The sequence below is a fragment of the Antechinus flavipes genome, chromosome 3 (genome assembly GCF_016432865.1).
Source record: "Antechinus flavipes isolate AdamAnt ecotype Samford, QLD, Australia chromosome 3, AdamAnt_v2, whole genome shotgun sequence".
Lineage (NCBI taxonomy): Eukaryota > Metazoa > Chordata > Mammalia > Dasyuromorphia > Dasyuridae > Antechinus > Antechinus flavipes.
The window spans coordinates 243,697,605-243,712,078 of NC_067400.1; the positions used below are offsets into that span (position 1 = coordinate 243,697,605).

The window sequence follows — 14,474 nt, forward strand, 5'->3', positions numbered from 1 at the left end:
TCTCAGACACTTAACACTTCCTAGCTGTGTGACCCTGGGCAAGTCACTTAACACCAATTGCCTCAGCAAAAAGGAAAAAAAAAAGGAGAATTTACCAAATGGGAAAAAAGAGAAAGGAGATGAGGGAGGAGTTTGGGGAGAAGGTAAACTAGGGAAGAAAGTGGTTAGAAACAAAGCACTTTTAAGGGGAGACAGGGTAAAAGGAGAAGGGGTAGAAATAAGATGGAGGGAAATACATAATAATCATAACAGTGAAAAAAAATTATGGCAAGTTTCTCTGATAAAGGGCTCATTCCTCAAATATGTCAAAAACAATCAAATTTATAAGAATACAAGTCATTTCTTAATTGAAAAATAGTTAAAGAATATGAATAGGCAGTTTTCATAAGAGGATAAAGCTATCTATAATATGTGAAAAACTATACTAAATCACTATTGATTAGAGATAGATAAATTAAAACAACTCTGAGGTATCATTTTATACCTAGCAATTTGGTTAATATGACAAAAAAAAGGAAAATTACAAATTTTGACAAGGATGTTATATCACAATATCTATATAGCATCCTAAAAAGCAAGATAAATCATCTTGTCACAAAGGTCCATATAGTCAAAGCCATATTTTTCTAGTAGCATTGGTAGCTTGTGAAAATTAGAATATAAGGAAATGTTGCACAATAGGAAAATCAAATTGATATATACTTAAAGAAATTAATTCAGACTGTAATTAATTCACACTATAAAATCAAATACAGAAGCTGAAGCTGAAATACTTCAGCTACATAAATAAGAAGGTAGGATTCATTGTAAAAGAATCTGATATTAATTGAAGGCAAAAGGAAAAGGGGAGGACAGAGGATGATATGGATAAATAGTGTCATGAGAATATGAACTTGAACAGACTATAATATACAGTTGAGAAAAGAAGGGCCAAGGGTGCTATGGTCTATCGCAGTGGTTCTCAAAGTATGGTCTAGAGAATCCTGTGGATCTCTGAAACCCTTTTAGAGGGTCTACAAATTCAAAAATAGTTTTTATTTCCAATATGGTAAATGTCTTTAAATATAATTCAGATAAACAAAAATGCTTTAGAGAGATCCTCAATAATTTTTAATAGGATAATGATACTGAAAACAAAAGTTTGAGAACCACTGGAACTCTATAGGGTCATGAAAAGTTGGATGCACCTGAATGACTACAGAACAACAACACAGTACTGTTAGTGGAATTGTGAACTGATTCAAGCATTCTGGAAAGAAATTTGGAACTATGCCCAAAGAAGTATAAAGCCGTGGATATCTCCTCTGACCCAGCAATTTCACTACGAGGTAGTGAGATTAAAAAAAAGAAAAGAAAAGAAAAATGATATAAAGTAAAAGAAAAATACTTATAGCAGCTCTTTTTGTGGGGGCAAAGAATTGGAAATTAAGGAGATGTCCATCAATTGAGGAATGACTGAACAAGTTATGCTATATGAGTATAATAGAATACAGTTGCACTACAAGGAATGATGAACAGGATGTTCTCAGGAAAAAAAAAGTAGAAAGACTTACATGAACTGATGCAAAGTGAAATTAGCAGAATCAGGAGAATATTGTACATAGTAACAGCAATACTGTAAAAAGCCGTGAATAACTTAGCTATTCTCAGCAATACAATGATTTAAAGTAATTCTAAAGAACTTTTAATGAAAAATACTATCCATCTTCAGAGAAAGAACTGATGAAGTCCGAATGTAGATCGAAGCACATTTTTTAATTTAATTTTTTTCTTTTTTCTTTTTTTGATCTGTGATTTCTTTTACAAGATGACTGATATGGAAATATGTTTTTCATGGCTGTATATGTAAAACCCATATCAAATTGCTTTCCTTCAGATTGATAGAGAAGGGAAGGAAGAGAAAGAATTTGGAACTCAAAATTTACAAAGATGTAATTGGGAAAAATTTTAAATAAGAAAAAGTGATAAAGAAAATGTTAATAATAAAGAGTGAACTTAATAATGCCTATGTGTATATGCATGCATATTTGCCCATTTCCAAGATGCAAATGCTCACTCTGAAAATTACACAATTGGCTGAATCTGAAAGCTAATAGGAGTTCTCCCTAGTGAAAACTTGTCCTTTTAAGGTCTGAGGAAGACTTTTCCTTGAAAAAGAAAGCTTTATAGTTTTCAAACACACACATACACAAACACACACCAAGCCCCTTGGTATGGGACTCTTTCCTCTTGGTGGAGATAAAGACCCCGTCCCACTTTAAGAGTGGGGAGAAACCTGCAGGGAAATTTCCCCTTGGATGAGATCTAGGCCATTCTCATTTGGTTGAGCTTAGTTAGTTCCCAACGGGAGAGCACCTTCACTTTGTATCATTTAGCATAATTTTGGCATATTGTCTCCGATAGATAGATATAGATATAGATATCTTTTCTGATTTCTGTTTGGCCATGATTTAGATAAAAAGAAATTTCAAAGATATTTGTACATGTGTTCATTGTAGAACTGATATTTGGTAGGAAAAAGGTGAAACCTTGGATATAGAGCCTCTACCACTCCAAGAATGACACAAGGATCACAAATTATATTAAACAAGTTCATACCCTCATGTCTAATATTTAAGGGAGCTGATAGATAATTTAATTGTAAACCAATACTCCTGCTTTCTGAGGAGAGCAAAGTGATCTCCAGTTTCAACTTCCTACTTTTCTCTTGGCAAGCATTCAAGTTTCCTTTGGAGAACGTTAGGAAGAAGAGGCAAGTGATGAGAGATGTCCATTCTGTCTCCCTTCAAGTCATACAATGTTATGCTAATAGCGAGGGGCGGAAACAAACCTCACCTTACATAAATCCTCACTATGCATATAGCAATTATTTTGCTCGTTTTATGTGTAAATATATAAAGACATATATACAATATATATAGATACACATATTTGTAATATATACTGACCTTATACTATCAAATATATCAGAGAGGTAGTTGTTAGGCTTTTAACAGCACATTGCTGAATGCAACCATAAACTGCCTTGTAGTCTCCTAGTTTAGAGGACTAACCTTACATGTATATATTCATATTTTTAAATTCACTTGACAGTTCCAAAGGAATTTTCTGATGACAATCCTTAAGCAGATTAGATAAATGAGATATTTAAAATCTGTTCAGGAAGAGGGAAAAAGTAGTAATGTTTATTTAATATATTGAATTTTAATAGTGACCTGATATTTGGGAAGAGAGAAAAAATGAAGGAGGCACAATTTGACCTGATATTTTTGCTGCTATTATTATTATTATAGATATTAACTATATCAAGAAGATTTGAGAATATGAAAATAACAATAATATTATTTCATAAAATTTTGACTGAATTGTAGAATTCTACCTTTGTATTGTTTATAATGTTTGCTCATTTCCAAAGTGTAAAGCTCACCCTAAAATTTTTATAATTGTCTTACTCTCAATTAAAGCTGGTAGGACTCCTTCTTAAAGAAATAATTCAACATCCCAGGTCTGATATTTTTTCATTTACAATTGTTTAATAAATTCATCTATAATATAAAAACTTGAGTTTTATTGCAAAACATTCAAATAACATTATACTTTAAAATTAGCATATAGCAAGTAGACATATTACTAAATGAAGAATTTTCAAGCATGAAAATATTTACCTCTTCTTGAGGCTTCAAAACTATCAAAAAGATTAATTCTCTGGATATCGTAAGTTAATGTGTTATTAAGTATGAGTGTTCGGTTTCTGTTAATGTTGGTTACTGCAAACTTGAAAGCTAATTCTTCAACATTAACTGCTTCATTTTCTGCAGTTTCAAAAATTCCTCCTGTAGAAGTAAAAGATAAATAAGAAACATTATTCACATTATTTTGTTTGGGGGAGATTGTGATATATGAGAAAATGAAACTGAAAATCACAAGTAGTCAACTCACAAAAAGGTTAAAAACATTTTTCTATGTGATTTGGCGAATACCTATAAGTAGTTCAATTTCTAAAGGTACAAACACTCTGTATATAAAAATGAATAAAGATGAAATGGGTTTTTTATGGAAAATGATATTTTTTCCCTCACAAATAAAGTGTTTCATAGATATTAAATGATGATATATTTGAATGGTAATCTCATGATTTTTTAAATAACAAAAATGAATTAAAAAATTTATAAAATTTAAGATTAAGAAAATCTCAATCACTATTCTAGTTTCTAATAGTATTGTAGGGTTGACTACTTGATAATTTTCCTTCCCTCTTTCCCTCCTTCCCTCCCTCCCTCCCTCTTAAGAAAGGAAGGAAGGAAAGAAATAAAAAAGGAAGGAAGGAAGGAAGGAAGGAAGGAAGGAAGGAAGGAAGGAAGGAAGGAAGGAAGAGAGGGAGGGAAGGAAGGAAGAGGGAAAGAAAGAAGGGAGGGAGGGAAGGAAGAAAGAAGGGAGAGAAGGAAAGAAGGAGGGAGGGAGGGAAGGAAGGAAGGAAGGAAGGAAGGAAGAAAGAAGGAAAGAGGGAAAGAAGGAGGGAAGGAAGGAGGGAGGGAGGGAGGAAAGAAAGAAGGGAGGGAGGGAAGGAAGGAAAGAAGGAGGGAAAGAAGAAAGGAAGGGAAGGAAGGGAGGGAAGGAAGAAAGGAGAGAAGGAAAATTATCAAGTAGTCAACCCTGAAGATATATGCTCAGTCATTACAATGCAGCATACCAAAGATGGATGCATTGTAAACTTACGACCATAGTTAAACAGAGCAACTAGGTAGTACACAGCAAATACTGTCAGGTCTGGAATCTGCAGGACCTGAATTCAAATCCTACCTTTAGCTACGTGATTCTGGGCAAGCCACTATCCCTGATTGTTTCAAAAAAAATATATTGTTTACCTTATTTTTATCATTGTATAAAATGTTTTCTTATTCTGTTCACTGTACTCTATCATTTTATATGTCTTCTCAGGTCTTTCTGAAACCATCCCTCTAATAATTTTTCTACAGTACAATAGTAGTATTCCATCACATTTATATACAACAACTTGTTTGGTTATTTCCCAATTTGTAGATACTCACTCACATTCCATTCTTGGTCACCTCAAAAAGAACTATGAATATTTTTGCACATCTTTGGTTAGAATTTGTTTTTTTTTTTTTAGAATTAAATCCTCCTTTAATTTACCTCCCTCTACTTTCTTCTCCTCTCTTCCTCCTGTTTTCTGTTAAATGAAATGTATTTCTCTATTCATGTATGTGTGTGGTATTTCTCTCCTTAGACCATTGATATGAGAATGAGGTTCAACTATTAGCTGCTTCCTGCCCCATTCAGTCCTCCTTATTTGTATACTTATTTACACTTGCCGACCCTAATAATGTGAAGTAATTTTTCCTAACTTTCCTTTCCCCTTCACCTACTCCCTAGTGTATTTTTTCTCTTTTCTTTCCATTCTTTTCTTAAGATCATCAAAACATAGCAGAATCACTCCCAGATGTTGTGTAATTAGATTCCTTGATGACCCATGCTAATGATGAGTTTAGAGGAGACACAAATATCATCTCACTATATTTGAATTTAAGCAGTTTATTCTCATTTTCCCATTCTTATTTATTCATCTTTTCCTTTTTTAAAGTTTGACTTAACTACTGTGTTTGAGCTTTAAAGTTTTTACACACATCTAGCCTTTATTCATAAAATAGTTTTTCTTCTAGTTTTTTCTTTTAATATTTCTTGAAATACAATGTCTAAGATCTCTCTTTTTTTTGGTCATGGCATCCAGGTATTATAGTGATTCTTAATTTTTTTCTATTCAGTCTGTTTTCAGGTCAGTTGCTTTTGCTATGTTTTTGTTATGGTACATTTTCTTTATTGTTTTAACATTTCTTGCTGTCTCATGGAGTAATTGGCTTCTGTTTGGGCCATTAGAATTTTCAGGGAATTGTTCCATCCCTTTTATTCCTTTGTCAAGGCTTTGTAACTTGTGTGCAAAGTTACTAATTCCCTTTCCAATTCTTTCTTTCATAGGTTTCATTCTTTTCCATTTTTTCTTCTAGCATTTTCATTTCACTGACAAAGCCATCTTAATTTTTTTAACTTTGTAAACAATTTAAAATATTTTCCTCCAGAACTCTATTTTAATCTGTGCTCAAACTATACTCTTCTCTGAAACTTTGCTTATAGGTATTTTAGAGTCATTGTTTTCTTTTGAGTTTGGGACTTGAGTATCCCTATCAACCTAATAGCTTTTAATAGTGGATTTTCTTTTTTGTTTGTGTTTTCTACCAGCCTATTTTTCACTTAAAAGTTGATATTATGATTGAACTCTGTACTTCTAAAAGGAAGATCTGAGCTAGTTTTACTGCTGTTTTTTTGGGGGGTGGGGTGGGTTTTTTTTTTAAGAGAATTGAGTATTTCACTATTCCACATTCTCTGGGATAGCTCAGGTTAGGGAAGTGTAGGCATTTAGTGCCCTCAAATGCTTTGATCCACTTTGTTCACAATCTCTCTCCTCCCTCCTGGCCTGATTTCTGCAAATTCTTGACCTGAATCTTCTTGAATCTAAGCAACATAAACTGATGCTGAACTCGGTTCCTATCAGCTACCTGAGAAGATGTACAAATGTTACTGAACTACAGATTCCCTGTGAAACTAGGATTCCTATTCCTCTACAAGCTTCAGACTGGGCTAAAGGCTGAAATTGATTCTGAACCACATCACTGACATTTGCTTTTGATATTCCTACTAGTGCTTATGAACATTCCTTATCCTAGAACACCACACCTGTGTATAGTTTCCCTCCTCTGTCTATCCCAGATCTGTGACCTATACTTGGGTGGCAGTCAACAAAGCTGTCAAATAGCAGCTATTCTTGATGGGTAACTTGGTATGGATCTGGGACCTTCTCCTGCTCTTGTACAAGACTTATTCTTGAATGCTGACATGCTTTGTTCAGCTGTTCTTAATCATATCTTATCCATTATATCCAGTGATCTCTTCCTTTGACTCCCAGTGCCAACTTAGCTTAAAACAAAAAAGACTCACTGTGACTTTTCTTGTATTTCTCTGTTTTAGCATGACATGCTCTCTAGAGTCATTTAGAGGAGGGTTTTTTGAGGGAGTGGAGAGTGGAAGAAGCTCACTGTACTGTTTTTCAGCCTCTCACCCAGTCTAAAGCATGCAAAGGAATAACCAGAACAGGAATCCCAGACTCAAGGAGAATCTGCTTCTCTACCATCTTGGCTCTTCCTTGTTTTTACTCTGTTTCAGAATATTAATTTAGTTTGCAATATGGCTGCTTTGGGCATTCTAACGGGAATTGTATATAGAGAGAGTTGAATTGAGTTTGAAAAATCAAGGTAAGCACTAATATTTTAATAACTTTAATATTTGTTAGCATTTGACACTAGCAAATTCATGACTTAACTAATACTTGTTCAAATACACTATTGATGGTCCAGATAAAATCTCATCATTTAAAGGAAGTCTTTCCTGATCCTAATCAATCCTTATGATTTTTGCATTGTTGATTATTTCTACTGTATCCTGTATCTTGTTTATCCATAGTTGTCTACATGCTGTGTGTCCCATTAAATTCCCTGTGAGTTCCTTGAGAGCAGGAATAATCTTTTCTCTTTGTACCCTCAGTACTGAGCACAATCCCTGGCAAATCACAATTATTAATTGAATGTTTATTGACTGACATTTCTCAATATATAATTGGTCAAAGCTTATATTAAAAACATCTCTCAAAAGAAAAATTGAAAAGTATTAACAATCATTTGAAAGAATGTGTTTAAAATGCAAATCAAAACAACCCTGAAGTTTTGGCTCACATGTTACAAAGTGAAAAACATGGCAAAAATAGCAATAGTAGATGATGGAGGAGATAGTTTATAGTGAGAGACACACTACTGCAATTGTGATGAAATTGTGAATTTGTACAACCATTTTGAAAAACAATTTGGAATTATGCCAGTAAAATGATAAAATTTCATGCCCTTTGATCTAGATTCCACTACTAGGAATATTGTCCAAGAAAACTATTTTTAAGATTAAATTATTCTTATGAACCAAAATATTTATGGCAGCACATTTTTGGGATAGCAAAGAAAAAGAAACAAAGTAGACTGAGAAATGGCTAAACAAATTGTGGTATATGAATGAAATGGAATGTTACTGTGCCATTAAGAAATAATAAATATAATGAATATGGAGAAGTATAGAAAGACTATATAAACTGATGCAGAGTGAAGTAAATGGAACCAAGAAAATACACACAATGACCACAACAATATAAAGTAATAATGATACACAAAATCAGAAGTGAATGTAGCAAAATTTTAAAGCTCAAGAATGACTCAAAAGAATAAATATGAGAGGACAGTCTCCATCTACTCTTTCATGTAGTTAGAAGGTCTATGTCTGTTGCACATATGTTTTCTTAGATTATTAAAATATATTGTTGGGTGTAGTAATTTTTGGTCTCTTTATATTTTCTGTGTCTTTAAAAATATAATATTGGATGACTCTGAAAGAGAGAGGAGGAGGAATATTTGGTAAGCCCTTATGATATGAAAATAGACATCAACCAAAAAATCATTTTAAAATAAATATTTATTGACTAACAATCACATAATGTATTAGATTTTTGGGAAGCAGTGCATTTTGTGGTACAGTTATCTTTTCATTTGTCTTGTCTCTTCTCCCTTTATTACAAGCTATTTGTTGGCAAGAATTCTGTCTTTTTAATTTTGGTGCCCATAGTGTCTAGTACAATATCTAGAACATGATAGGAACTTAACACTTGTTTGCTGAATTGATTTTTATATGACTAAATTTCCCCCTCTCAGATCATAACCCATTTATTTGAGGCAAAACCAAACCATAAATACTTACTTCAGTAGTCCAATCAGAATTCTAAGTGACATGTAGCTTAAGTGCTTATAATTTTAATCCTACTGATAATTTTGAACCTGACACAATTCATTTCTTATTCAACTGTGAACTTTTTAGATTTGCAAATATCTAATTTGAGTTTACTTTACTGAATCTTAAAGCTATGAGTGAAAACAGTCTGTTCTAACCTGTTTGCAGTTTTTTGGCAAGTGTTAAAATATTTAAGTGTAAAGAGTCATCTAAAGATGAATTAAGCTGATTCTCCAACAACACATGAGAGATATCTTTTTAAAGAATACATTTTTTTATAATCAGAAGATCACATTTTTACATCAATGATACAAAAATACTTGATTAATTACTTTTTATGTTAAAAAATCATTAGATGATGCAAATCCATATATTCACTAATTTCTTTGCAAAATATTTCTGGAATTAAAGAGGTTTCAGGAACCTTACCTAAGTGTTGCCTCAAACTCTTGATTAAAGAGGGCATAATATTATGTTAACTTTTTTTCTTTTTCTTAAAATCCATTTAAAGTAGAAATTCAACACCCTCATTACATTTTCACTTTTTTTAAATTGGCTTAAACTAAATTCATTTCATAGACACTGAAACTGTCATTTCTTTCAAGTCAGGAAGCTGGCTGCTATGGTGTATATAGATCTAGACTTGAATGAATTTGAATCACCTTGGATTTATTATTGTCTTTCAAGCAAAGATATACTGCCAAGATCCCAACATATATGTCTATATCTATCCTTGCTTGAAAGCTATTTCTTTCGCTTTGAAATTGAACTTCTACTTGATTCCTGACTCTCCTGTCTCTAGCCTGTTCTGTTCAGCTCTGGCCACCCACAGGTTGGAGGTTGGTTTGGTTTAATTGATATTAATTGGTGTCAGAACTATGATTGGACATGGAACTAGGTCATTGGATTCTCCAATGCTAATGGAAATTGACTCAGCACCACCAGAGATTTATTTTTCTGGAGTCTGACTCTCATCTATTGAGTTTTCTGCCCTTGTTCCTAATCTAAACCTCCCAGCTCCCACTTGGTCAAGTTCACAATTATTGATGAGGAAAACTCCAGGACCTCTCCTGTGACCCAGTTTGTCTTGGATCACGCTAATAAGGATATCCTTTCTTAACTGAATACTTTTAATTGGCCTCTCTGCATGCCTCTATTGTTTTTTAAGCTTCATGACCCTATTAAGTTGAAACTACATGTCTTGGTAAACATTAAAGTAATCATTATATACGTCAACAATGATACTGTTTGAGGATGTATTCTGATGGAAGTGGATCTCTTCGATAAAGAGAGCTAATTCAGTTTCAATTGATCAAAGATGGACAGAAGCAGCTACACCCAAAGAAAGAACACTGGGAAATGAATATAAACTGCTTGCATTTCTGTTTTTCTTCCCGGGTTATTTATACCTTCTGAATCCAATTCTCCCTGTGCAACAAGAGAACTGTTCGGTTCTGCACATGTATATTGTATCTAGGATATACTATAACCTATTTAACATGTAAAGGACTGCTTGCCATCTGGGGGAGGGGATGGAGGGAGGGAGGGGAAAAAATCGGAACAGAAGTGAGTGCAAGGGATAATGCTGTAAAAAATTACCCTGCCATGGATTCTATCAATAAAAAGTCATTAAAAAAAAAAAAGAAAATTTTATTTCCCTTTTTAAGAGGTATAACAGGGCTAGATGTCAGAATTCCCACTGTAGATAAATTCCCTCTAACCTGCAAATTAGAAGAATTAGTTAGAAATTTGAAGAATATCTCCTTATAACCAATTTCTTGTATGAGCTGCATAACAACGTGGATTCCTTTTGCACTCTTGACTCCATTTTGTCTCAAGGGTTTATAGAACTGGATATATACATAGTTGCATATTTTGTATACATATTCATATATACAATTTTGTTGTTTAGTTATTTTCAACTGTGATTTTTCATTTGAAGTTTCCTTGATAAAGATATTGAAGCGACTTGTTATTTCCTTCTCCAGCATATTTAACAAATCAGGAAATAAGCAAGCAGGGTTAAGTGATTTGTCCAGGCTCACATAGCTAGCAAATGTCTGAGATCCCATTTGAAATCAGGAAGATAGGTCATCTAGACTACAGACCTGGCACTCTATCTACTATGCAACTATTTTGTAAAATACTCCTTTATGACATCACTTTTATTTTTGTTTTCTATTCAATTCTTATATTATCATTTAATAATTCACATATATTACATATATTATTTGTATTCTATCCAAAATTTTGAAGGGTAGAAATTTTTATATTTCCTTGTATTTTGTATAACAGCTAGTACATACCTAGTATATAATGTTTCCATAACTGTGCAGGGAAGCTATGTGGTACACCAGCCCTGAAGTCAGGAGGACCTGGGTTCAAATCTAGTTTCAGACACTTAACACTTCCTAAATGTGTGACCCTGGGCAAGTCACTTACCCCAATTGTCTCAGAAAAAAAAAAAAAAGTAACTGTTCATAGGCCAACATCATCCACAGAGAAGAGCCATTCTCATTCACAGTTTGTTAAGGAAACAAGGAAAAACTGGAACTTTGGGGATATCACAAGAGCTTTAAAAATAGATTGTTAGCATTTGAATTGCTGGATCAACTATTCATCAGAGAAAGAACTTATAGTCACCAGATGTTTAAACTATTATAGAAAAGAAATCTTAATTTTATAAATTCACATTATAACTTCCTCCCTTTCATCCTTGCACCTGACAAAGTGACTTTTTAAAAGAATTTTTGCATTTTTTAAATGTTTGGATAATAAATTCAGGAAGACAAATTAGCTGGATTTCTGGGAATTCTGTAGTTGGAGAAAATTAAAATCCTCTCTATTCTGCTCAAACATGAAACAAAACTATTTTTATATAATATTGCCAACTTAATTAGTATGTGGGATTGGCCAGGAGGGAATTAGTGGCACTAAAAGGTAAAATAATTAGCAAATATAACTGTACCAGGACATTTCTAATTTTATATATATATATATATATATATATATATATATATATATATATATATATACACATATACATACATACATACTAAAAATATGTATGTACTCTACTAAAAATAATTTCAATATGCATGGCTGATATGTGAGAGGGCTCTCACATTTAGGGTCAGTGTCAGAGAGAAATTTTGTCAATGACTCCCATTGCATACAGTTCTTAATGGGACATGTCAATATCCATCAGAGACATCACATACCAAACAACCTGGTTAGAATCATCACAAGAACAGCAGAGTCTGGGAAGGGGACATCACCAATCTGAACATTGGTGTGGTGATGCCAGATTGTGTTGAGCACTAAACTATATGACCTCTCAAATTAAGGCAAGACAGATATTCCTGCCCAACTGGGCTGCCCCAAAGCAACATCTAGAGAACCCACTTAACACAAATAATCTTCTTCAAATGACAAAATGGCACTGTCGCACCTCAAGGCAAGAAGTTTGTTAATCAGTAGTTGCACCATCAGGTATCTGATTACCCAGATCAGATGGCTCTCAAAAAGAATCTCTGTGAGAAATCTATTAAATCTTAGGAAAAGGAAAGACTGATTCAGTGACTTCTTGCATTCAGTCTCTAGAAATAGGATAGGATAATGGACAGATTTTGAACATTGTTCTGGCTGACCCTCTCTAGTCTTTGCTTATTTCTTCACCAGTGCAGTCACTAGTGTTTGTACCCCTCAGTACAGGTCTTTTATCCCTCAAAGGGATCTGTACACACTGGAAAAAATAGTACAGGCCCTCCTCAATTGGCAGGCTTCTTTTCCTCTGGGATCATTTAGACAGTTTCTTGCCTGAGAGACACTATTGTACTATTGGAAGATTCTTTCCTTTCTAATAGCACGGGAAAGTGAAATTGTCACTATCTAACTACAGAGAATTTGTATTTACTCAGAAAAAAAGATGAATTGGTTGCAATTCTGAATTTCTTAGTGAGGTGTGAGAGAATCCTTATTTAGCATCTGTGGAAACGGTAGATGTGGTATAATTTGCCTGATGTGCCTCTCTAAGGGGAGGTGGGATAGTGGTATTGGGAGAATCTTTGTTGCCAATTTAGATTTCAGAATAAGTTGCATGTGAAAGGCTTTTGATTTCTAGTCACTTTACTACAGATAAAGAATTGTTGCCTGTGCTAAAAGTATCATTTGCATTTGTGGTTATTTTCCTGGTGCTGGGCACTAAACCATATGACCTCCCAAATTAACTGAGAAGAATTTGTGCCTCTCCTGGAGGTATCATCCCTAAGGGTCCCTCATGTTCTTGGTGCTGCTATTGTTCATCATCATCATCTTTATTAACAGACCTAGTATGAACTGCAAAGATTTGATATTACTTATCACATGGACCAGATTGTTGAGTAATTCAATTTGGTCTTTCTAGAGCAAGCAGAAAAAGACTGTCTTTTGATCTTCCACAATTTTCACAATTCCCCTGCCCTTGTATTTTTCTTTATCCTAACTTCTTCACAGAACCTGAACTCAAGAATATCTGAATTTAAATTGTATCTCAGATATTTATTTACTGTATGAGCCTAGATAAATTACTGAACTTGTCTGCCTCGATTTCTTCTTCTTAAAAAATGTCCCAGGATTGGGACAAAATGAGACAATATTTGTAAAGTGTTTTGTAAATCTTAAAGTGCTACATAAATGCTACCCATTTTTATTCCTGATAACCTAAGGGCAAAAAAACTGAGCCATGCATCCTTTGATATTTGGTGGATGTCACCAGACATGAAGTGGATATATTTCAATGTGAAGATAAAGAGCCATATCTACTTGACCTAAATGCTACCATATTCTAATTGAATATCCTTTCTATGTGAAAGCTGGTAAACTTCTTTTTTTGTGAATTCGTCAATGATCTTTGAGTGTCCTACCTTGTCCCACAACCAAACCTGAAGTAACTAGATGCCAGCTGGAGTCAGGTTTACCCCTAACATGTGACAGAAAGTCCCAAACCAAGAGCCTCAGTTAGAAAAGTTAAATCATAAATTTAAAAAACTCTTTGGGGAAAAAATAACAAAGAGAATAAATCAGTCAAAACATATCAAATAAGAACTCACACAAATAGCAGACAAGCTGAAAAATAAGGTGTCACAAACATAATGGCTTCGGGACACAAGAATATTGCAACAAAAATCAAAAGAGTAAAAAAAAATAAAGAAAATGGAAAGTAGCTATCAAAAATGTCTTACCTAGAAAACAAAATGAGGAAAAAATATTTTCAATGAATCTAAGTTATAATATGGCCAGACTCATACTTACTCTCTCTGGACCTAAATTTCCAATGGCTGGTGGGAATTATAGAGAACCTAATGATTACAACTCAGTACTTTCCCTTAAGAGCCTAGGTACAACTATTTTGTAGGAGGGATACAATGATATTATTCACCTCCTTAAATCCTGAGTCTCCAAAAAGATACTTCCTAAAATATCACAAATCAGTGACTATTTAACATAAAATACTTGCTAAACGATAAAATAATGAGCATAACATGAGTTCATCCGAAAACAATTGCAGAACCAAGAATAATCATGCTTTATCATAAAGT

At 33.5% G+C, this 14,474-nt stretch overlaps 1 protein-coding gene across 1 annotated transcript in view; it reads right to left on the reverse strand.

The window, feature by feature from the left end:
* Positions 1-14,474, reverse strand: part of GRIK1 (glutamate ionotropic receptor kainate type subunit 1) — a 96,625-nt gene that overhangs the window by 77,719 nt on the left and 4,432 nt on the right. The window contains exon 2 of the mRNA XM_051984783.1: positions 3,666-3,833. Within this exon, the coding sequence (XP_051840743.1) occupies positions 3,666-3,833 (168 nt within the window). The remainder of the gene's footprint in view (positions 1-3,665; positions 3,834-14,474) is intronic.